The 26,151-nt window shown below is 45.7% G+C and overlaps 1 protein-coding gene across 1 annotated transcript; it reads left to right on the top strand.

The window, feature by feature from the left end:
* The first annotated feature begins 1,012 nt into the window (after positions 1–1,012).
* LOC136942449 (overexpressed in colon carcinoma 1 protein) lies at positions 1,013–7,299 on the top strand. Its single transcript, XM_067235355.1, has 6 exons — positions 1,013–1,144; positions 4,077–4,101; positions 5,261–5,296; positions 5,743–5,822; positions 6,674–6,713; positions 6,902–7,299. The coding sequence occupies exons 1-5, from the start codon at positions 1,102–1,104 to the stop codon at positions 6,676–6,678; spliced, it is 189 nt and encodes a 62-aa protein (XP_067091456.1). The 5' UTR covers positions 1,013–1,101; the 3' UTR covers positions 6,679–6,713; positions 6,902–7,299.
* The last annotated feature ends 18,852 nt before the right edge of the window (positions 7,300–26,151 follow it).

Consider the following 26,151-nt stretch of genomic DNA (forward strand, 5'->3'; position numbering starts at 1 on the left):
AAAGTATCAATTATATTCAGTTTTTCTCAGTGTGTGTGTGTATGTACTGTATGTTGGAGTGTCTGCATGATTGTAAATGCATGTCTGTGTGTGTGTAATTGTGCTTAAGGAGCATTCCTTCTACCACACAGGGCTTAAAAAGCGTCGTAACTATTGTGTAACTGGAGAAGTTTAACAATTTAAAATTGGAGTTGGGTAGGAGGTGATATTGAGTTGATAATCTAGTATGTATACAAAAGACTGCACCCTTAATGAACACTACATGACCAAGAGCCTGAAGTACAACATGTGACAAAATTAGATGAACTTACTTTCTTAAAAATGTTTAGTGAATTAGAGTCTTGTGGTTGGATTAAAAAATAATTACATAATCACAGTGACTGAGACGTACATTTCCTTCTCTAAAATGCAAACATTTCTCAGCTCTTTTAGAAAACACTATTCATTATTGAATGATGTTATTTCATGACCTAGTTTAAGTTTACAGCTACCGGTCTCAACTCAAGTCATATGACCATACAGACTAAGAACTTTCAGCAGTTCACAAGGCCAGGGGGAGGGGAAGGAAGATGCCGTGTAGAAGCAACACAAAGCTGACTGCAGCCACAACTGGAAATTCTTATTGTGAGAAGAGGAACTTGAAGGGCTGTTAGCTGACATATTTCTGTCCCTCGAACACAATTGTTCATGTTTTCTCACATGAAAAATTGGAATCGCGCTATTGGCTGAAATCCACCCCACCCTCCTCCCCATTCCCCCGTTTCCCGGGCAACCATGTCAGGGTGGAGGAAAAGAGCAAATCATGTGAGGGCAGAGCATCTCTCTCTCTCTGTCTCTCTCTCTCCTCTGTATAAAACAGTCTTTCTCCATGCTGCCACACCAATCAGTTCTCTGTTGCAAAGGGATCTGGAGTATACCACCAACAGAGAAACCAGTGTGACTAAGAAAGATAGAAACGCTCCCTGCTACCTTCTGTCTCTCTCACTCTTTCTCTCTCTCACTCTCTTTCTATTTGATTTGTAATCGTGGTTCTTGCTTTTCACTGTTTTCCCACCTGTTTTCTCTGAACGTTTCCTGTGTGCCTGGACAGTGGCTGCATCAATGGGTTGTGGCAATTCCTCTGCCACCAGCACGTCAGGAGGGGGTGAGTGTTCCAGAACATCTGTTGGCTTGACAATGCCTGCCCGTCTGTGGAAGCGTGAACGCGTGTGTGTTTAGATTGAAGGTGTTTCATAGCGAACAACGTTAGTCTAACGTATGCATGCTCTGTGGCGTGTGAGCTGTAGGGTGAGTGTGTGTGTGTGTGTGGGCTGTGGGGTGTGTGTGTGTGTTTGTGTTTAAGGTGGTCTAGCATGTAAGATACAGGTGCCGTGGGGTCTCAAGACCCACACTGTAGACTTTGAGCTCTGGTAGCCGGGAGACTGCAGAGTGTCTGGAGGAATTTAATGACTTAATGGTTATTAGGTTTACAAAGAAGAGTCTATATAATGTGTGTGAATGTGTGTGTGTGTGTTTTAGTTTCAGCTAAGCTTTAGTCTCCGTGGTTGATAGGTGAAAGAAAAGACATCTAGACAGCAGCTGTCTCTTCCTTTTTCTTCAGGTGATTGATACCGGCAGTCAACGTCTTTGATTCTCATTCTATTGCCTTCTTTCATTCAGTCAGAAGCTGCCTCTTTCTGGACAAACACAGCAAGCTCTCACACACATATTTAAATGTGTTTCCGGCCGATGCCTCTCAGTCCTATTTCTTCCCCCACCATACTCTACTGGAGCTTACTTCACTAGATCAATGAAATTCTTGATGTGCGTGCCTGGGATGGATTGAATACAAATGTGTATTTTGCTCTGCATATAGAAGGTTAATGAAAAGGAACACCTGCGGAATTATCGCTGTCATACAAGGGTGTGTGTCTTGATGGGGGATCTCGTGTGTGTGATCTTGCGTGTCTGTGCACACATGGTTGTGTGCATCTGCATGTGTCTGTTTTCGCGTGCGTCTAATCAGCTCCCACCAGACAGGCACCCTGTTAAACAGAACGGCAGGCAGCTAATGGGAGTAGCGGATCCATGAGGTCTTCTCTTTGATTTGACTCCAGCTCACAGTCGGGAACAGTCCTTAGTGAGGTCAGTGGTTGTGTGGGTCCAGGAGGAAAGGTGCGAGGGTTAGGGAGAGAGCTTTCGTTCATTTTGTTTCTGTCTGTTCTAGGTCACCCCCCTGCACAGGGACAAGGACACTGACAAGCCTGTCATTTTGAATAATAAGGGCCGGTGTTAGGAGTCATCTGTCTCTCTACTCTGTGCACCTAGTGGCAGTGACATCAAGCTGAAGGACATCGCCCTGCTTTAGTCACACAGATTTAGGTCGACCACTTCTGTTTGCATGTGAAAATCTTTTGAGATTTAGCTGACAGTGTTCTGACTATCTGTAGAAAGAAACGTTAGGTGATGTGTTGAATGGTAATGTGGTGGACATGCTAATGAGCATATCCTTTCTACAGTGCTGTTCACAAACAAGAGGACATGCTACTGGAGATTTCTAAGAAAGTCTTCATTTGTTCAGTTTCTAGTTCTCTGTTTGCTTTTCCTTTTTAGTTTTTGGCAGATATATCTCAGTCTGGAGGGCAGTAACCCTCTAAACATACAAAAAGCTTTACTCATCCCTCCTTCCCTCCATCCCTCTCTCTACTGTACCATCTTGTGCAGGCCATCGACACCAGTATTAATATGCTTCTGTAAGGACTGTGAATAGATCACTGTGCATCCCCAAGTACACACATTTATTTTACACCCACCACATCCTCCACAAGAATAAAAAATTATAATGATTATGTTCAATTATTAAGATTATGTTCTTGCAACCTTCGGATAAAACAAAAAGATCAAGGTTTCTTGTCTCTTAAAAGAAAACAATTTTCAGTTCCACTCAACCTGTTCCTCCATTACAAAGGCAAGTGAATGGACTGTCTGGTTGGAGGAAGTGGAAGAGGTCAGACTCAAAACCTTTCTTTCTGTATCACAAATCCAGACATTAGGTTGCCTGCGGCGCAAAGGAGACATATGTGCATTCAGACCACTGTTTATTGTTCACTTAACGGCTAATAGTTACAACATTAACCTTTGTAGACACCCAGACCAGTCCATTGTCCAACTTCTATCTCCTTGCTGCCATTAGGGCAGCCCTGGTAGGGTAGTAATCTCCTTGTGTTTTGGACTGCTTGTCCTTGTCCTATATTCCTGTCCCAAAACCCTTCTGTGTGTTGCAGAGAGAGATTAGGACAGGAAGCTGGTTGACTCCTCGCAAGAGCGTTATAGTAACTCTCTGGAGTAACTCTCTGGAGTAACTCTCTGGAGTAACTCTTTGGAGTAACTCTCTGCTCCTCTGGCAAATCATTGCCAGCTCAGCCAAGAGTGTGTGTGCCTGTGAGTGTGTGTACGCATCTATGTGCAACACGTGCGTGTGTGTTTGTATGTGGTTGTGTATCCGTGTGTGCATACGTATGTATATTTCTGTGTGTGTGTGTTTTTTGAGTGTGTGTGTTTGTGTGTCTGGGTGCACAAACATTTGTGAAGGTGTGTGTGTTAGTGTCTATCCAGCATATTATTTTCCTCGTTTTGCCTCTGTATGATTAAAGTAACATTTACTGTGGAGACATGCATGAAAGCAAATTAATAAAGGCTCATTGATTTCTATTACCCGCTTGAGAAGAGAGGAGAAGAGTTAAGAGTGATTTAAATCCTTCAACCTGGACCATTCTGTGTTCGTTTTTTAATCTGAATTTGACCCAAGAAAATATTAAACAATCAAGTTTTTCTGTGTTTTGGGTTTGGTTCCAGACACTTTCATCTAAATTCCTTGGCTTTTATCGGCTGTTGTGTTGCAGATGGTTTGATGTTTTTACCATACATTTGTAACATTCTGTACATTCTGTAAATAATATTTATACCGTCCCCTCTGATTACAAACTCAAGGGAATGGATGAACAATGCTAATGGTGAAGTAACTCAGACAGCAAGGGAACAACAGCCCTTCATTCATGCATTGACTGGTTATTTGCCTTGCTTCCCTGTGCTTACAGGTCCAGCAGACGTCTCCAAAGATGTGTAAGTATCCACATTGTGTTGCTGCTTTTCTAAGTGGGAAGATTTTTCATAAAAAATCCAAAAAGAAAGTATGATTCTTTCTTCAGGCCTTCAAATAATCAATATTGAAACATTTATGTTTTTGTATATTTCTGTATTTTTCAAAGGTAAAAGTGGCAACAATTTCTGAAAAAACACAATTACCTGAACTGATCTGTTTTTGTGTACGTGTCTCTGTGTGTCTGACTCTGTTTGCATGAGCACCATTCAAGCAAGCGTCTGTGAATGTGGCATGTGTCTCTGTATATCAATGTGTGTGTATGAGTGTGTGAGTGTTTAAGTCAGTAAGTGTGCGTGTATGTTGGAATGAGGTTTATGCTGTGCTGTGCTGTCTCTGATAAACATCTGTGAAGTTCTTGCACCCACACACACATTCACACACACGCACACACTCATGCACACACAGACACACCCATAACATCTTCCCACTCACACACAGTACACACACACACACTCACACAGACTCACTCACACATACAGACACACCCAGGACATCTTCCCACTCACACAAAGTACACATACTTTCACAGACAATCACTCACACATACAGACACACCCATGACATCTTCCCACTCACATGCAGTACACACACACTCATTCACATATAGACCTTAAACACTTTCCCACTCACATTCAGTGTACACACACACACAAATGCACAAACCTCCCCACTCCAACCTCACACATACACTCACATACATGCAGACGGACTACCTGTCTCATGTAAAGCTTAACTTCATCTGACTGGTTCTGTTGTTGACATTCAGCATTACATCTCTCTCCATGCATCCAGCATGTTTACAGAGAGCAAAAGTAATAGTGACAGTACAGTCGGCCTGATTGCTGGCCAGAGTGTTCTACCTGTGTTTAGAAACCATGGTTCATGGTCGATCAACCTCAACATCCAGACAAAAACCTCTGTTCAGGGTCACTGTTTAGCAGTCGGATCTGTCCCGATTCTAGTTATCATCAAACATGCTTCATCGTCTTGAGTATGCCATGTTTAGCTCCTAATTCGAATTCGAGTCCCTGTCTCAGTATGTCTGAGGTACAGTACCAGATATCACGTATCGTTTTGTCTCTGCGGTTGGATCTAACGAGAGGTTTTTCTCTCCACCAGGACAGAGGAGCCCTCTCCAGATGAGGAGAAAAGAAGGTATTATTCCTCTTTTCTCACCGCTTTAAAAAAAAGCTGAACCGTACAGGCGTTTAAAAAAAAAGCAGAACCGTACAGGTGTTTGAACAATGAGAAATCATCTGCTCTTCTGAGCTTTAATGAAGGAGGCAAATTCCAGGATAGCAATCAGTGTTTACTGTGGTCTCACCTTTCAGAAATGTTTAGTTCATTGACATCAAATGTAAAAAAAAAACATATTTGAGACGGGTATAGCCGAGTGCATTGGAGCATATCAACTGCAGATCAAGAAGTCGCAGCCCCCCAACCCCCCCCCCCCCCCCCCCCCCTCGATGTTTGGATGAAAATTCTCAAAGATGACATTGGCACTGACTGTACTATTTGGAAGATTCATAAATTGAAGGAGAGCCTTTTGAGACGCAGTCCTTGTATATGGGCCCAACGTTGACCTTTGTATCTCCTCTCAGGAACTATGGAGGGGTGTATGTGGGCCTGCCAACTGACATGACTGCCGTAGCCTCCAGCCAGTCAAAGTCCACACGCAAAGGTAAATAATCACACATGCCCGTAAACAGCAAACAACCACAATTCAGTATGGGAAGCCTCTATGTGGGTCTGAAACATATGTATGTAAAGACGCTCATTCCACCTCTGAACAGTGGACCAAATCAGCCTCCAGAAAAGGTTTTACCAAAAAATTTATATCCACTAAACCCTTAACTATTCATCAACTACTGTATTCAGAGGAGATTAGATTGCAGGTTTGTATCGTCCTTGAGTCATTCTTCCAACTTGAATGACGTAAACTTTTGTTTTTGTACAGTCTGTCTGTGTCCTTCTGCAGTCAACCCCTGAAAAAAAACTGTTATTCTCTTGGTTCTTGAAGTATGTGTATATGTGTGTGTGTCTGTGTGTGTGTGTGTGGTACTGAACTCATGCTCATCTTGTTACTGTCTGTTAGGATGATGTAGAGCTGGTCCAGGGCTTAATACGATTACGTTCAGGACCAGAACAGTTCGATGCTGCACATGTGGGATATCCCAGAGCAGGCAGGGGGAGGTGGGACCATCTGTGGATCTGTTGGTGTGTGTGTGTGCTTGCATTTTTGTGTACGTGTGTGTGCCGGTGTGTGTGTGCATTTGTGTGTGTGTGTGTGTGTGCATGTGTGTGTGTGTGGGTCTGTGTGTGCACTTGTATGTTTGTGTGTTTGTGTCCGGTATTTGTGTGTACCCATGTGAATGAGAGAAAGACAGAAAGTGAGAAAGAGGGATGTGTGTGTTCAGTATCAAGCCAGGAATGCTCCAAGTCTTCATCTACTCAACTACTTTTCATGTTGACTATTGTCGTGTTGAACACTCAAGCAGAGCTTTGCCGTTTTCCCCTCTCTCTGTCCTTCAGACTAGACGTGACTGAAGGAACATAATCACAGACAACACAGGTAATGTACATGACCTTACTTACATAGTTCCAATGTTTCTGTACAAAGTACAAAAGGACAGATGTGTACTGAATTTGTTCTCTAGCTGAATTAGTTTGGCTTGTGAGCCTCTGAATAGGCTATAGAGAGAAGAGATCACATGACCTTGCCTCACGGCACTGACCTTCCTCTGTTGTCCTTTTCACCAGGACTGTACATATTCACCCACCAACAGACCTTCCCAGAGAGAGAGCAACGCTTGCTCCCACACTGACTCACCAGTCACCACCGTGTGGAATGAGGCTGTGTCCATCTGCCGGGCCATGAAGGGGAATGAGGCGTCTGCCTGCTGGGGGCTTGTTGAACCTGTCTCAGACTGGCACAGGGACCCTCAACAGAGGCCTTTGTCTGGGAGCACCAGCTCTCTGTAGGGGCACCACTAGTCTGTGGGACTCTGCCTGAGGATGAGCTGGGAGAGGTGGATGCACGACTGGAACCCCACCGGCACTCGGCAGCCTCTGCAATAATAATCAAAGCATCTATTTTCAAGCTGGGATTTAAGGATTCATGAGTCGTCTGGTTTCGATGTTTAATGTAGAGAGAGGGAGAGAGCAAATGAGGAGAGAAGAGGGGGAGGGGTGGAGGGGGAGTAAAAGCCAAGGAAAACCTCGTTCCTTTGAGCACGAGTGCAGAGACCCCTCAGACAAACACAGTTATCGAAGAGATATTCAGATATTATAGTCCGCGTGTTTCTGTCAGAGTAATGTGCGTTGCTTTACTGTTAAATTAAGCACTGATGTCTGGTTTAATAAAAAGGCTGACGATCCGTGCCCACAATCACATTGCAGTTAGACCTAACATGAACTAGCATCCCTCTCTCAGTGGACAGTATTGTGTCTCAGCTGTAACCCCAACCCAGAACCACATGACCAAGACGTCCGCACAGAGCTGGTTTCTTCTTGCTGCAGTCCATTAAGTGTTCTCCCCAGAGAGCCCAGATGGGATCTGAGATTGTAACGTGTTCGTTTATCCGACGCTCTTTCAAAGCGACGCGCAGGAAAGGCGGGGATTTCAAACCTGCAACCTCTTGATCGGAATTCAAGTGCTCTTCTACTGAGCTATATCCCTCCCGATTCTTTACCACTGAGATATACTCATCCCTATGCTCTACATGTACCAGTGAGATCTAACAGTCTGGGGTCTATGCATGTCTGAAATTGTACTGCAGTACATGTACCAGATTTTTATCTCACGGCCTCTCTCATTAGCTATGCTCAAATGTATGTCGCCCTGTTCAGTTTTATGGGGTGTTCATCTGTAATGAATCATAATGGGCCTTTTTGCAAAAGGAGCTGGGGAGTGTTTTGGGTGTTGTTCTGGTCAGAATGAAAGATTTCCGTGGAAAATAAAACCCTAATGGGCAACACTTTACACATTAAGGTTACATTATCAACCACGTGACTATATAGCTACATAACAATACGTATTGGAACAAAATTTTAGTTCCATGGGAACTGCTATGTACTGAAATTATATTATGTGTTAGCTATAAAGGCTAATACAAAATTGTAGGAAGGCACAGCATGGGGGAGGGATGTCAGGGGTAAGTGGGTGTTATAAGGGTACAGTTGAAGGTTATGTCATCAAAAGACGATCAATGTTAACATCCAATTACCCGTGGAAAGCACAGACTTCCCATTACTATGTTTCACTTGTGTGATAACTGATGCTAAACCATGTTGAAGTGGAATATAGCCGTTCAATGTCCCTACAATGTTGTCACAATAGGTTTTCCTATGTAGTTACATGTTCATTAATGTCACCGTAATGTCAAGCGTTGCCCCCCAATAGTTCAGGAGGAGATGACCACACCACAACTCCCCTCTGCTACCTTGTCCACACACCTGAGGATCATCAGCTAATCATCTGATTCGAACGGCACATCTGATTCACGTTGGCGAATCACAGCTAAGGCTAGAAAAGATGCTGCTGTGAATACTCTTTCAGTCGCCTCCCCATCACCTCCTCTCCTCCTCCTTCTGGGTCTGCTATTCAGGCACATCAAGGAAATCTGTCAGCCTGCAGGAAGCCCAGCTGACACCCCCCCCCCCCACACACACACACACTCCCAGAGCCTTCAGCCTGGATCACTCTCCTATATTCAGTTTGTAATCCATTCATTCAGTGTTATTCCTTGTAGTAAAACTCCAAAACACAATCAGTTGTTGGTGTGGTTTTTATACTCATGACTCAAACCCATCCATAGGTCTAGTGGGAGGGCTCGGGGGGGAGGCGGGGAGGGGGGGGGGATCCAAGGTCATTCGTCACGCCTCCTGTCAGCTTTCTCCTTAAGTGAACGTGCAGCAGGAGAGAGGGTGCTTGGAGGACGATGGAAGTAGGCCAGGCTGACTCACTTGAGATTCAAGTGCAGTACCTTCCTCCTAGAAGCTGCTGGGAAGCTTTCTAACAACTTGAACCTGGTCTGACTTTATGTACGGATGGGATACATTCAATAACACAATACATACTGCTTGCGGTAACACACTGTGGAGTGTGTAAGATGTGAATGAGAAACGTGGAAACATGAATAGTCATAGTGTATTGAATATGGGATGTGGAATAACTCATGGATTGTTAAACAGCGTGGAACAAGGATGGGGATATATATTGGAATATGAATGCGCTGCGCTGATGTCAAGGCGAATGAGGCTTATGAACGTGATTGGTGAACGCCCCTCAGATTGTCTCCAGCACAACTGTCTCTGGTTCATGTCTGTGCTGTACAAGCCCTGCCATCTCTGGTTTCATTGTGTCAGCTCTCTGGCCTCTCTCTCACTCTCTCTCCTGCCTATCTCTACCTCTCTTTCTATCTCTCCTCCTCTCTCTTTACTCCCCTCTCTAACTGTCTCTCCTGCTCTCTCTCTCTCTCTCTCTCTCTCTCTCTCTCTCTCTCTCTCTCTCTCTCTCTCTCTCTCTCTCTCTCTCTCTCTCTCTCTCCCTCTGTCTCTTTCCTAGCCTGTGTTCTCTCTTTTCCTCTCTGATCCGACCCTGCTGCCCTTATAATGCATTCTGACTACGAGACTGTGATGAATGTCAGCATTGTTAGCCTGCGTTCAAAGTGCTGCCCGTGGTTAGGCTATTATGGGCTGTCGAAGTGAGAACATTGCACATTGAGAACGCTGTGTTGTTAGATGTCAGAGCAACAAACTTATGCTTGTGCTATCTTTACATACAGTAGCAACACAACATGTGATGTGATTAAAGTTCTCAGTTGATGGTCTCTTTCATCACCATGAACACTTTGTACTATGACCGACACAAGTTCACATCACGTGTGCCATCGATAACCAGGGTATTTATACATGAGAAGTACCCATCATTACAAGGTGACTGGTAAGAACCTTAACGGTCCTGAACAGCGTATTCTCTGTTTTATGTTGTCTGTGCATAGTGGGGGTATTGATTGTGGTATCTGGTCATCTTACTGTAATCAATAGAAAGCTGGCCTGTGGGATTCTGTGTATTCTTTGTGTGAGAAACAGTGGTGAGTTTCCTTGGTCCATGTGGAACCACGTCCCACAATCCATTGACACAACACACACCAATCGATGGCAGTTTGATTGTGTGAATAATTGAGGAAGGGAAAGAAGAGGTGGAGGAGGAGAGGATAGAACAATTTTCTTTACCGGGCATTTTTGAATTCTTCACCCCGTTGTTCCCCTCATTTGTTGTTATCCTCCTGAATTTTTAATGTTCACATTTTACATAACATGAGAGAGTGGTTGTAATGATCATTTTTTAAGTCAGATAAAAGTAATAACACAGTTGTATTATTTCTCACAGTTATGCATCTGTTACTTTATTGACAAACTGGAATTATATTGCTATTCTGAAGGTCGTTCATATTAGTGACATATGTAGAAAGCACAGTATGTCCTCTCAATTGAACAAAATAAATCAATACAAATTGCAGTATGGTGGCAAAGTTACTTGCCCAAACCCAGTGTCCAACACATTTACATTTACATTTATTCATTTAGCAGACGCTTTTATCCAAAGCGACTTCCAAGAGAGAGCTTTACAAAGTGCATAGGTCACTGATCATAACAACGAGATAGCCACAAAACATTGCGAGTAGCCAAAACATGAAGCACACATTGTGAACAACCAAAGTAAGTGCCAAAGGGAAGAACCATAAGAGCATGTAGTTAAACAAGTTACAATTAAGCAGGGGACGTCAAGTACTTCCTGGGTCTAAGGAGGATGATGATGAGCAGAGATGATCCTGCTGAAAAGAGGAAAGAATGACAACAAGAATGAACACCTTCTAATGAGATAGAATGATTGATCTCTATGCCTTAAGTCAAAGGATGAGGAAATGCACACACACACATACATACACACATACATACACACACACACACACACACACACAGTAAAATGATTGATTGATGATGATTCCAAATAAACACAATGGAAAGCTTTGGCCCCATGATCTACCATTCAATATAAATGGAAAGTCCTGGCTTGACTTTACTGATAGGACAAATATAATAGGTGTTTGCGGGGGTCAGTGATAAGGATCCGTGTGTGTGCGTGTGTGTGTCTGTGTGCCGGTGCGCAAATGTGCCTGTGAGTGTGTGTGTGTGTGTGTGTGTGTAAAACCTACGTGATGGAGCACACGTCCTTAATCACATCATCGGTGCATCTGTTCCCCCCAGCATCCCAGCTGCTCTGCATCCCGCTGAGATCTCCTATCAACACTGGCACGTCTCCCCCTCTGCTCTCTGCACCCGACGAGGCTCGGCTGGGTTGGGGACAAAGAGACTGGGGCCTGGACATCTAAACGACATCAAACACATTCGTTTTACATCGCAACACAATGACACAGATAGGCTTCGGCCTGTAACCACAGCCCTATAACCTTGAATGGTCCGAGTCACATTGTGTCTCTGTGCGCCCGTCAGTTACGCGTCGCTTGCATTTTCAGTTTCTCGCCAGCAGATGTCGCTGCAGCACAACCAAAGAGTGTCGCCCACCGAACACAGGAGCTCCTGTCACCATCCATAACACGGCATGGTTTAATCAATCTCAACATTTGGACCGTGTCATCCATGGAGAGTGAGATGCCTGGTCTTCTCCTGCCCCCAGAGACCTCCAGAGTCTTTCCGATCTGCCTGGTGACCCAGGCCAGCCCTGCTCCAGCACAGCCCTCTCCTCTTGGCTGCCGAGGAGAAAACGAACGCAGCCCAATGACTCTAACAGGGTGCTAATCACTGTTTGGTTGGGAGTGCAGCCCTCAAGCTTTTCCACTGCAATCAAAGCCACTTAGAGGCCCTAGGCCTGGAGAGCTCGGCCCAATGACTTTGTGACTGGTGTCAGACACAATCAGGGACAGCGTTTTTCATGCTTTCCAAAAGAATGAGTCAGAGAGCTAAAAATGGGTTGATGTTTGGTACCCGAGCAAAACGTCCTGATGAATGTGGTCGGACTCCATCCACGTGCTGTGAAACCCAGTCCCGAAGGAGGACTCGCTGTTCGTTTGTGATCGTTTTCTAACCCAATGCTTCTCCTTCCCTAGTGGAGTCAGGTGGCTGAGTGGTGGGCAAGGCACTTCACCCTACTTGCAGGAATGTCCCTGTACTTACTGTGAGTCGCTCTGGATAAGAGTGTCTGCTAAATGACTAAATGTAAATGTAGTTCCACAGGTTCAGTGGCCTTGTGTCAAGGTGTGAGGAATGCACGGCCCCATTTTCGCCAGCAGACGACGGAACGTTCCTGCTCTGTATCCTGGGGGAGGATGGGGCCAAATGAACGAGACCAATGATGTTAGCAGGACCCATGCAAACAGTCGCGGCTCTTATGTAATATCCCCTGCGGTACAGACAGACCGAGCAGAGGACCAGTGACGTCAGGGTGTGCAGGACTTTCCAGGCCCTGTGTTCTCACAGGCATGTCAGATACCCTGGTGTCAAGGCCTCAAGTGGCTCCTCACTTCCAGCCTCCATGCTTTCAATTTACCAACTCCTTCTCACTTCTCTCTTTCTCCCCTCGCTCTCCTCTCTGTCATTCTCTCCTTCTTAGGGGTGCTCCGCTCTATCGTCGTCTCTCTCCACCTCTCTCTCTCCCTGTCTCTCTCTCTCCCTGTCTCTCTCTCCCTGTCTCTCTCTCCCTGTCTCTCTCTCTCTCTCTCTCTCTGTCTCTCTCTCTCTGTCTCTCTTTCTCCCTCTCTCTCCCTTTCTCTCTCTCTCCCTCGCATTCTCTCTCTCTCTCTCTCTCTCTCTCTCTCTCTCTCTCTCTCTCTCTCTCTCTCTCTCTCTCTCTCTCTCCCTTTCTCTCTCTCTCTCTCTCCCTCGCATTCTCTCTCTCTCTCTCTTTTTCTCCCCTCGCTCTCTCTCTGTCATTCTCTCTCCTTTTCTCTATTGCTCCCTCTATCTGTCTCTCTCCACCTCTCTCTCTCCCTGTCTCTCTCTCTCCCTGTCTCTCTCTCCCTGTCTCTCTCTCCCTGTCTCTCTCTCTCTCTCTCTCTCTCTCTCTCTCCCCCCCCCCCCCCCCTCTCTCTCTCTCTCTCTCTCTCTCTCTCTCTCTCTCTCTCCCTGTCCCTCTCTCTCTCTCTCTCGCTCTCTCTCTCTCCCTGTCTCTCTCTTTCTCCCTCTCTCCCTTTCTCTCTCTCTCTCTCTCCCTCGCACTCTCTCTCTCTCTCTCTCTCTCTCTCTCTCTCTCTCTCTCTCTCTCTCTCTCTCTTTCTCTCTCTCTCTCTCTCTGTCTCTCTCTGTCTCTCTCTCCCTGTCTCTCTCTCTCCCTGTCTCTCTCTTTCTCTCCCGCGGCTCTCAGACTCTGCATGTGCTTCCAATTACAGACAAAGGGAGAGGCGGTCCCTGTGTGTTCAGCATGTGGTTCCGTTTAGAGCAGGTGAAACAATGTAGGAAAATAGATCCGTCATCCGTCGCATTCCGGAGGCTGCTGAGAGCGCCGCTAAATCATAGCAAAGCTAATCCTGAGAGGAGGAGAGGAGAGGATGGTAAGGGAGAGAGAGAGACAGAGAGAGAGAGAGGGGAGAGGGAGAGAGAGAGAGGAGAGAGAGAGAGAGAGAGAGAGAGAGAGAGAGAGAGAGAGAGAGAGAGAGAGAGAGAGAGAGAGAGAGGAGGCTTCTCTTACAAGTTGCCACCAATGCCGCTGAGCGGCTTCTTCAAAGCTCCACAGGGGTCTTGATAGCACTCCCTGCACCCCCCTCCTTTTATCCTTCTCTCTCTCTCCATCTCTCTCTCTCTGTTTCTCCTTCCCGCCCTCTCACTCCATGTATAGTTTTGGTTGTTATCGTTTTCCATTCCCCCTCCATCTGTCTCTGAAGCCCTGTGTTGTGGTTAAGACCAGGGACTCTACCAGCTATGACCTCGCTGAACCCCCAGGTGTTCCTGCTCAAAACTTCACAGGAAATATCTCATTTCATATTTTATTCGAAGGGTAGAGGGATGTTTTGACCTGTGGACATCCACAGCAGCTCCCCCCTCACGTGAACACTTGGCGGGGCAGAAGGATCCTTGCTGCCTGCATGTGGTTGGAGTCAGTTCACGCATCCAAAAATGTAGGTTAACACAGCACACGGGGACCCTCGGCGTCCCGCTCTCGTTTCGTTTTAGCACTCCAGAGGAGCGCCTAGCCTAGCGTGGCTTCCAGCCCGTAAATCACTCGCTGTTCAGACTCCCACTTCTTTATGGGAGAAGCTGTGTGGACCCCAGACAGCCAGACCGCTCACCAGCACCCAGTAAAGCTATCACGTGCGGAATGAAAAGTAGAGGAGATGAAAGCGAGAGAGAGAAAGAGCGTGTGTGACTAGAGGCTGTATTTTTAGCCACAAAAGCTAACGCCCATTGACTGCTCACATGGAGCTTTGGACTGTGTAGAAGGACCTTGTTATTTTTGCACCTCTAACATTGTTTGAGGTGGTTGTGAGCTTTCACGTCTGTGTCCACCACAGAGGTCGTTGGTCCAAGGTCATCTTCTAAAGAGCCATTCTGCCAAAACGAACCGAATCTTGTCGTTACAAACCATGGCGGCTTCAGTTTCCATTGGTCTGCCAAGGCATGTGCAGTGTCCCACCCTCTCAGCCCCCACCTCCCCTCTTTCCCATCTCCCACACCCCCACCTCCTCTCCTTCTCTTCCACACACCCCCCCGCACTCCCCCACCTCCCATCTTTCCCTCCCATCTTTCCCTCCCACAACCACCCCCCCCACCCCCACCCTATCTTGATATTTGTAGGGCATTTCCAGTCCTTAATATTTATGTTGAACCAGAAATTAAAGTTAACGCTAATTTGTTCTGCGGTCCATTTTTGTTTTAAGCTAATGAGCGCAAGGAATGTTCCATTTCCACCCCCCCAAAAAATGGGGAGGGGGTGGGTTGGTGTGTTGGTTGTGGGGGGGGGGGGGGGTGCTTTTACTGGCTCCAGGATGTTTTTGAGACAGTTACATTTTATTTTTGAAATGGGCTGGAGTTCAGAAAATGAACTGAATTAGATCTCTGGGTCTCTAAATGTGTTTTTATAAGCTCATGAATTGCAGCGCACTTTGATTGCTGATTGTAGTTAATATCAGGAAACAGAACATTATGGCCCATTAGGCATATGTCCCAGGGTTGATTATACCAACTCTCTCTCTCTCTCTCTCTCTTTCTCTCTCTCTCTCTCTCTCTCTCTCTCTCTCTCTCTCTCTCTCTCTCTCTCTCTCTCTCTCTCTGTGTTTTTAAAACAAAAAGGAGACATTTAGTAGAATGGTTATGTGAGAATGTCTCAAAAAAGTCCAGCAAAGTCTCTCTCTTTCTCTCTCTCCCTACCCCCCCCTCTCTTTCTCTCTCTCTCTCTCTCTCTCTCTCTTTCTCTTCAACTGCCTCTGTCTCCTCTGCTTCCTTTTTTGACCTGCATGCTATAATCTTCCCTGGTACATTAAGCTTTTATTTGCAGCTGTGGACAACAGTTTAGGTAGATACCCCCTGACTCTTGAGCAGTCCATGTGGAATAGACACAGTGTGTCTGATCAGTCCAGTCCATGTGGAACAGACACAGTGTGTCTGGTCAGTCCAGTCCATGTGGAACTGGAGGCTCAGGGACCAAATTCTAACATGGACTCAGCTCAACTGCTTAAACTAATGTTTAGGGCCTTGGCTCTGAGATACAAAGCTAACAGTACCACAAGGTGTGACCTGGGTTCAAACCCCTTGGAAGCCCCTTCCACCTTACTTGTGAGTGCTGCCTAAGTAATCAGACCTGAAACAGTTCAGCTTGTCCATTCTCTCTGCCTCAGCCTCTCCCTGCCCCTGGCCCAGACCTGCCCCTGGCCCAGACCTGCCCCTGGCCCAGACCTGCCCCTGGCCCAGACCTGCCTCTGGCCCAGACCTGCCCACCCCCCTGCAACTGGCCCAGGCCTGCCTCTCCCTGCTCTCCCAGTCTCTCCCCACCAGGCCCTGTGTTGTCCAGAGGGAGACAGAGCTCCATTAAGGAGCTAATGAACTGCATCCTAGAATCTGATAGCAGCTCAGGCCTAATCAGAGCTCCACTGCCTTTCGGCTCTGTTCCCTCTAACCCGACAATTAACCCTGCCATAAATCACCCTGCAGCTGCACCATCACATGGGACGCTACCCCCCCCCACCAATCCACATACCCCCCCCCCCCCCCGACGCCCCCCACCCGCTCCCTCTCTGAATATGGGTCGATGAGAGAGGGATAACGGCAAGAGGTTGGGGTTACAGATGTGGTGTTTGAAGTAGGAGACTTACCCAGGGTGCCGGGCCTAGGGCCCCATGGAGAGTGTGTTTATGGGGTTTGAGATGAGAGACTTGAACAATGTTTTAGATAAGAGTTCTAATCCCCCTAATGAAGAGCAACGTCGGGCCTGTGTTTTGTAAACCGTCAGGGTTTAAACACGTGCCCTGTTGTGACAGATTCAGCTCCTAGTATTTCATCAGGAGACTAGCTGGCTACACCGTTCTACAGATAATCTAGGCAAGGTCCCATAGTAGGTGTGTGTGTGTGCGTGTGTGTGTGTGTGTGTGTGTGAGTGTGTGTGAACTCTCTCTGTATAGTGTTAGGAGATTAACCATCAGGATATTTTGACACAGCTTCATTACACAATTGTGTGTATGAACTTCCAATCAATTCAGCCATTAAATGTTTGTTCTTTTCATCTCTCATTTCCTCAATCTTGCCTTGATGTGTGGAGTATCGCTATCACATCTCGTTCCTTCTGTTGAGATTGCAGTGATTGAGCCATTCAACCGCTTTGATGTACAGTTAATGAACTAATTTCAATCAGCGCCTGACTGATTTTTTTCCAGACTTGTTGATGAGGTGTTTCCTCTGGTTGCACGCACACTTTAACAAAGCTCTCTAATGTAGAGCAGATCGCAGGGCCCAGAGATCGGTGGCCAACTTTAGGTGCATTTAGTGTATATGAAGTGAAATCTAACAGGGTGCTTATGCTATCGTGATGTTGAGACCGATGTCTCTCTCTTGACCTCTTCGATGTCAAATCAAATCAAGGGATGGGCAGTAACTGGCCATTTGGTCAAAATTGAGTTACTTTTTTCAATAAATAGTTGCTTTCACATGTGGTTGAATGTCATGTCTCAACTGTTTTTTGTTTTTGAGAAAAAGGGGGGTTGATCAGCAGGAACTTCATAAATTCAACTGAAAAATATAAATTAAATCTTAGTTCCACTCACAGAAGTTGCTGCCCATTAGCTGGGGAGAGCAGAAAACGATGCATTAAGGTTACATTAACTATCACATCACTGAATAGCAATACCTATGGTAGCAACTTTATAGATTCATAGGAACTTCCATGTAGTTCATTATAGTTTTTACTTTATTTAATATACTTTATTACACAAGTGAAACTTGGTATGGGAGGGGTTAGGCTTAACAGTGGTAAGTGGATGTTAACATTGATGCTGTTTTGTTTTTTTCACAACCCTCAACTGTGCCTTTCCAACATCCAATTACATCCCCTTCCCCTTACTAGGCCTTCTTACTCTTCCGTAATAACCTATACCGCTAACACTTATAATACAATTAGTGTCAAATTGCAACTAAATCGCAGTTCCTATGTAACTGTACCTATGCAGTACCATGCTAGTTAATGTAACGTTGAAGTGTTGGCCCACGCTCCAATGAAGAATAGTGGGATATAAAAGAAGACTCGAACCCATCATTTAAAATAACCTAAGCACTCATTTACTGGAATAAATGTGAATGCAAAGCATCCAAACCGTGTGACCACCAACTGCAATCTCAACTATGAAGAATCTCCCAATCCTAACCCCTCCTAACCCTAACCCTAGGTCATTCATGTTATGCGATGCAGTGGTGATAAACAGACTTGTGCGAATGTACCTGGGCCTCTCCAATGAGCCCGGACACAAGACAACACTCCTGCACACACACAGAGAGGCAGCAAGGCCCCACTCTCTAATTATGCTATTCTAAGGGCATATAATGATCACTCTCTCTCTCTCACTCTCACTCCATAGAAACATCCACTGCTAGATTGTGCAGCCTCCCCGAGGGAGCTCGTGAACACAGCAACACTGAACCAAAGTCTGCGCACTGCCAAGCCACTACTGTCCTTCCCACATCCCTCTTCTAACCTCCTCTCTACTCTTCAATCTTGTCATTTGTCTTGTCATTTCTCCTCTCCTGTCTTCTCTGTGACTCCCCCCCCCCCGTTCTCCTCCCTCCCTCCCGCCCACTTCTCTCCTCATCCTCCCCACCCCTTTCCTCTCTCCTTACCTCCACTCCCTTCCCCTCTCCTCCTCTCCTCTCCTTTCCCCACCAGCCTTGCCTACAAGCTTTCCCCTCGCATGCCCCGCTAGAGACAGAGCCAGATTAGGGGGTTACGTAACATCAAAGATGCAAGTCTGGCATACCTGCTGTCTCTGCCCTGAGAGGTGCTGAGTGAGCCGAGGGCTTGTCTGATGCCAGAGAGACAGAGGGTGCAGGTGGCACACAGACACAGAGTATAGGGTTCGTCAGGGGCAATGCCCATGGAGGCCGGCCTACTCTACTGCAGGCGTGGTGGGCATGCATCCACATGCCAATGACCTAAACATGGAATGCCGAGAATACGAGAAACCAGAAAGGAGCTCAATTTTCAGCTTGTCCTTCATCCAAAGACTGGGTGCAATTATCTATGGTTAATTTACTGTTACATAAGTTAGCTTCATGTCACGTCTGTTCCCCTCCCACATACAGCCTGTTCTGTGGGCCCATCACCCCTCCTCTGGCTCCCCAGGTAAAGGCTCGGGTTTGGGCAGCGAGCCACCTATATCAGGTTGGCTAATATAACCTGGATGTCATTACTAGAAACCAGTGTCACCGCACGCTATTTTTAACCCCATCTCCTCCTGGACCAACCACAGTCTCACCCAGACCGCCTATGCTCCCCTCCTTGGGCTGGTTTCGTCCGGGTCTCAATCAAACCCTCGTCTCAAACACGTCTCAGATGTACCGACTGATTAAAGGGGCTGTCAAGGCTTGCTCAGCAGTGGTCCAGCTGGGAATCAGATCCGGACGACGGAGGGCCTTCGTCTCACCGTGTCCGAACACCGCTACCGCGCCACTCCCCAGCAAGCGAGACAGGCCCCAGCCGCCTCCCCTCCTGACCTACAGTGCTCTGTGACAGAGAAGCTAGCCTTTAGCGGATTATCTGTGGCTCAAGAGAGACAGCACACAGCTGGCTGTCAGGAGGACTGGGGTCCCCGTCCTGGTCTACTTTTGTTCAAACAGTCTGAGCATATCTCCTGCATCGATCTTCTCCTGGATGTAATGCAAGAAGATATTCTGCTCAGATTGTGACACACACAACACCGCTAATGTGAACATGCCGCTTCAATGTGATGGAGCAAACCAGTACCATAAAAATGGGCTGTTGATAGTTTTTGTAGAAGTTTTCGAATGTTGTGGTTCGGACATTGAATGGTTACGGTTCATTTGATTTGTTGGTTGATTGTGGCTGAGATAAGAGTGTTAGTTTTGTCTTGATTCGACCTTTGACCTGAAGTGTTGTTTATGTAACCGCCCAGCTGCTGTTTAAGTTACCCCTGTGAGGGGGCGCTGGTAGAGTGAAGAGGGAAAGTGGGTGTGTGACAGAGGTGTGTGTGTTTGTACATTGCTCGTAAGGGAGATTGGTTAGGTAAGAAAAACATTTTGTGGTTTATGTAATGACAGACACGTTCACATTGTTCCTCCAAAATGAAACAAGCGGGTCCCGAATTGGATCCATACTCACATATTTTTCAGAAGTGAAAAATATGCGAGTGTGTGTGCATACTATTTATTTGAATGCATGTCAGTGTGTGTGTTCTCAAGTGTCCATGTATGAGCATGCGTGTAACTTTGTCCTCTCCAACATAGTTGCCCTGTTATTACTCTCCACGGGTGCGTGTGTAAATGTGTGTCCCCAGTGATTAGCCTGGTTACCTGGCCTCTGGGGCTGCACCTGGCTAGCTGCTCACCTCCAGCTGATTGAAGGTGTGGACTGTGTCAGTCCTGTCTGTGCTGCGTTCAGAGGACTGCCCCTGCAGTGTCCTATAATGTTTTCACACTCGTGAATCAGACAGTAAGAATGTGTTTTAGCAGTATGAGAACTTGTATAAGTCTGGAGGGAGATTGATACCACCCAGCAAGGAGGATCTACACCTGCTGGGACACGCTAATGTCATTTTTGGTGTGTGTTATTTGCATTTGTATGTGTGCGTGAGACAGGGAGTGTGAAAGTCTCACTTTGCATCTCTGTGGCTGAGTGTGTGTGTGTGTGTGTTTGTGTGTATGCGTGAGAGAAAGAATGCCTCACTTTGCATCTCTGTGTCTGACTGTGTGTGTGTGTGTGTTTTCTAATGGCTTATAACCATCATCACTTCTTGTCTGGAGTCTAGAGGGGGACTGGCCTTGCAGGATGAGCGATTACATGTTAACAAATGTTAGTAGGGTGTAACATTACACACGGCTCTCTTTACATGACACAACTGACCTCTGGGTCAAACACCGGCCTGTAAAAAGGATGCATCAAGACAGAGAAGAGCCTAAAATAGAACCAGCCGCAGAACAATGGGAATCCACAGCACAGTGGTGATTTCATGGTTAGATAAGAGACAGAGAGTGGGGTTTTGTGGAGACGTCAAGGTGAGTGCTTTGGGCAGCAGGCGGGGAGCTGCAAGAGACTGCTCAGTCTTAAACTATGGAGAGAGTGAGGCTGTGCCTGGTCGTATCACTGTAGCCTACTGCTGAAAAGAAGTGGAATCACAAAGTATATATATAAGTATCTTCTAATACATGTAAATATAGATATTATTGTATGTGATAGATGTTTGTTCTCTCACATATACTGTTTATTATTTATTATTATTATTTATTTTCCCACCCCTAAGGATCCCTCAATATTTGGACTACACATAGACAACGTCGGTGTCAAAAGGTTCGTCTTGGTAGCGATTGCGTTGCTTGTATTCGATTGTAGGTTCCGTTGCACGGTTTAGGCTTGAATTAAGTTTTTGTGGCGAAAGTGAAGCTAACGGTGGCTAACTAGCTAGCGACAGTCACTGACGTCACTAAGGTCACGAACACACGCGTGACTACCTGTAGAAGAACATTAGTTTTGCAGCTCGTTAACTTCTGGGAGATAGCTAGGCTAACTAGCTCTACCTAAAACGGGTAGCCAGGGTGATAATTTACTAATTTAACATTGTGATATGAAACACAATTGTGAAATGTAATGTAAAGCTAGTACATCTACTGTACTTTCGGAAACAGTAGGCCTAGTCTGCGGCTGAGGCGTTAGCATCATGATATTTCTGTTTCCCGATGCATACAACAGCGGTATGTGGTCTCCAAAAATGAATTTCAAGCTTATTTACGTTTTTGGAGGCATATTTTCAGTTTGCAGATGGTACTGTTTGAATTGCGATTCCATCTGAGATAGCTACTCCGGTGACAACGTTGTTAGAATAAGCGTGTTTCAAAGGGGGTTCTTTATCAATGAATGAATATGAGTAGGCTAAATGCTTGAAAATAGTCTTATCACTAGAAGGGAAAAACTTAAGGGACGTTTGAAGTCATAGAGATTAGGACTATTTTTACACAGGATTGCCCAATTTTTAAATTTTGATGCAACTTTTCAACTATGTCGGGCTGCTAGTAGCGGATTCCCTCTTGCAGGGGAGATGAGAAGACAACCGTTTCATTCTACACGACACTCTTAGTATTTGGAATTGTAAATGAGCAGCAAGAAATGTATGCTTTTAGATCTATGCAATGTTAATAAATAATAAGTATGCATTTTTATATAAAAATATACAGAAATAACAGTTGTAAAATTTCAGTTAAAAAAACGGACCCATCTGCAACCGACGCAAGCGCACCTCACAATTTCCCCAGAAATTGTACCCTATCTAGTTATATATATATATATATATATATATATATATATATATATATATATATATATATTACACTTGTTTGTAGAAGTTATCATCTTGTGTCAACAATGTAATACCCTTATGGTTTGTAAACCCTTAAAGTGTGTGAATCACTGATTGTGCACTTTTATGGTGTAATTCTATCTAACCCCAAACCTTTTGACATTTCTTTTGATTGAATAGAGCCCTTTGTCATACAATATCCTGCTTGCATTTGTCTAGTCTATCGCCTAGAGCCCATTTCAGTTAACACAAGTCAGTTCATGTACTCTATGTTACCAGACAATGCTCTTTTGTTTCATGTTGACAAGCACACTGACTGTTAATTATGAGTACTGGTCTGCCGCCATTAATAACACAGAGGTGATAAAGGTGAGAGGTCAAGCTTTTGACAGACTGACTTTTCCAAACTCTCATACGGCACTTATGTGTGACAGCAACACGGCTGCTTCTGGAAGTTCTTTCTTCTTCTGTGGTGGAGGAGTCACTGTCACGACATTCCCTTCTCTTCAAAAAGCCTAATCTGACAGAAGGTAAGCAAAGGAAAATGTCTGTCTCTCTCCCACTCCCTCTCTCTCCCCCTCACTCCCTCTCTCTTATAACCACTCTCTGTCTCTGCCAGACTTGTACATTAAACATGGTGCAGATTTGACACTTACTCACCATGAGCAGAGACTTTCTATTCCCCAAAAGCAAGGGAGAAAGAATATCTCTATTCAGCAGCTCATTCAAAGCACACACACACCCAGACATACATTCAATACCTTCTCGCCCACCCCTCACTCAAGCACACACACACACACAGATACATTCAATACCTTCTTTCCCACCCCTCACACACACACACAGACATACCATCCCACCCTTTACTCACACACACACAAGCACACTATGTTCACGTGTACACACACACACACACACATACATCCATCGTTGTTCCCGTATGCTTCTATTCCTGTTGGTTTCTCTCTGTGTAGACCAGGAGGTGAAAGGCTGTTCTGTGTACACACACAGAGGTATGCAGCTCCCAGCCCTCGCTCGCCCCGGCTCCCTCGCCAAAAAGGCCCCTCCATATATCATACATGCACCACCTCAAAAGTAGGTCAATAAACCGTTCTTTTTTTTAAAGGGGCGTTTCGGGGAGAGTGGGTAAATGTGGTTCTTAGACACTGGAAGACAGGCCCAAGAGAATCATTATTCAGAAGGCATGTTAGCTTTGTCTCGCCAAGTCGACTACAGCCTCGTTCAGCATGGTCTGCAAGGACTGACTCAAGTTGGCCTGTCTAACCCAGTCACATGTGGTCCACTGGGTCTAGCACAGTCTGGTCAAGGCTGCAGCATGATGAAATCCAGTCTAGTCAAGCCTAGACTACATGTAGTCCAATCTAGTCCAGTCCCGTCAAAGATCAGAGCTGCGGAGCTGAGTTCAAACATATACATGCATACATTCCTATTTAATGAAGTCAAGCAAGGGTGACCATCTCAAACGTGTGAGACGTCAATCTGGTCACTCCAGCGGCACCTTGAAGCACAGAACATGGGCCTGCTTCGATTAAAATCACCCCCCTTCCACCCGCTCCTGTTACCCCTTCAACTGTGTCCAAACCCAATGCCCCCAACGAGCCTGAACAAAGGGGGGAAGAGAGGAGGGAAAGGACCGAAAGAGAAGCTGAGCGGAACAAGAACAGCTATACGTAGAACAAAAGTGAGAGAGAACGACGAGGAGAGAGAAAAAGAGTCGAAACAAGAACCAAAAGCTGATGCGTCACATTCGAACATCCCATATAAAACCTTCCTGTACATCCCACATCTGTGGGGATCGGGATGTGTCGCCTACACAGCAACCAAACGTTATATGCTTAATATCATTCTTTCACTTTTTAAAGGCCGAATGAATGATCGACGTCCCCCATGCTCCTTGAGTTTCACGCACATACACTACCGTTCAAAAGTTTGGGGTCACCCAGACAATTCAGACAGTTTTCCATGAAAACTCACAATTTTATTGATCAAATAAGTTGCAGAAAATATAGTCAACACATTTACAAGGTTAGAAATAATTATTTTTATTTGAAATATTAATTTAGTTCTTCAATTACAGCATTGGAGACCTTTGGCATTGTAATTCTAATTCTTCTAATCATCCAATAGTCTTCAAAGGGGGGTCAGATGGCTGAGCGGTTAGGGAGTCGGGCTATTAATCAGAAGGTTGTTGGTTCGATTCCCGGCTGTGCCGAATGACATTGTGTCCTTGGGCAAGGCACTTCACCCTACTTGCCTCGGGGAGAATGTCCCTGTACTTACTGTAAGTCGCTCTGGATAAGAGCGTCTGTTAAATGTAAATGTTCTAAGGTAATTAGCAAACACAATGTACCATTTGAACACTGTAGTGAGAGTTGCTTGAAATGGCCCTCTATACACCTATGTAGATATTTCATTAAAAAACAGATGTTTCCACCTTGAATAGTCATTTACCACATTAACAATGTATAGTGTTTTTCCGATTAATTTAATGTTATCTTCATTGAAAAAATTGTTTTTCTTTGAAAAATAAGGAAATTTCTAAGTGACCCCAAACTTTTGAACGGTATCGCCACGCTCCACCCACGGGTGTTGAGGCAGTGACAAGACATGTTTTTGTAAACGCCATCTTTGTTGTTTTAGGCCTGTACCTGATTGGCACTCCCTAATGTAGTGTGGAAGACAGGCGAGGAGGGGCGGGAGAGACTCAGTCCCTTAGGACCCCGTTCACAAACATACCTGCGGCACAGTACATGACTACCATTTGGGCTTCACCGGCCTGGGAAATACAAATACCCACTCTGTTACGCAACTGAGGGACCGAAGAAAAAAGGGGAGGCCTGAGAACGATGAGAATCCAGAGTCAAGGGTCACTGAGTCTATGGCCTCAGCATAAAACGTCTGATAAAAATATCTGAAAATTGGGTTAGGTAGGCTTGAAACATGTAGGGGCAAGGGGGTGAGGAGGAGCGGAAGGTTAAAGGTGAAGGTGTGTGTTATGCAGAGTCACGAATGTATACTAGTTTGCCGAGAGATCATTGTCCGGGGTCGTTTTTGTGGGTCTCACCTCTGGAGGAACTCAGTGTTGTTTATCCACTGGTTGACATGTGCCGTGATTGGCCGGTAGTTGTGGGGGAAGTGCATGTTGTCAAGGGTGTGCATGGACAGGGCAGGGCGTGTGGAGATGTTGTGGTCCAATCTGGGATGAGGTTGGGCCTGTGGTTTTGTTTCTGGAGCCATGAGTCCAGCGTTCCAGTCTTGGCTATAGGGTGCTAGGTCTGGGTCTGAGGGGTTAGTTCAAGGGTGAAGGTTGACGTCAGGGGTCCACCGTTGTGCCTCTGCTCCCGGGTGGGCTTCCTTCCATCTCCCTGGGCCTCAGGAAACGGCAGGAGAGAGAAAGGGTTGTGTTTTCCGTCTGAAATGAGCTCTTCCTGAGTGGCAGTAGGTTTATTGTTGTAGGGAAAGGGGAGAGGCTTGATGGCTATAGGTAGCAGGAGAGAGTGGTGTGCAGCCCACAGTCTGGAATGCATTAGGCGCCCGTCTCTCCATCAAAACACCGCACCTCACAACACCTCACTCCCCACGCGGTCCAGAGACTACTGCGGCCTCACGTTTCAGCCGGATCAAGCTATCGCACGCAAGCAGACGCTGTTACAATGCCCACCTTGGCTCTGTTTAACTGAGGTCATTCTAATACCATGCAGTACAGGTACTAGAGTACTAGAGTCCAGGAAATAACAGAGCTGCTGTAATTATACCATACATTTCAGTACTGTAGTTATTATAAGGAAATACAGTGCATCAAATCATACACGTGTTGCTGTTATAAACATATACTTTCTTGTGTCAGAATATATCCATTTTCACAATGGCTTGAATATGAATAGTGTTCAATGTCACATGGAGTATATATATCACAGGATACTCAATGTGAATGTTTATCAGAATTATGTGTTAAAAGTTTTTTTT

The sequence above is a fragment of the Osmerus mordax genome, chromosome 4, assembly GCF_038355195.1.
Source record: "Osmerus mordax isolate fOsmMor3 chromosome 4, fOsmMor3.pri, whole genome shotgun sequence".
NCBI classification, from domain to species: domain Eukaryota; kingdom Metazoa; phylum Chordata; class Actinopteri; order Osmeriformes; family Osmeridae; genus Osmerus; species Osmerus mordax.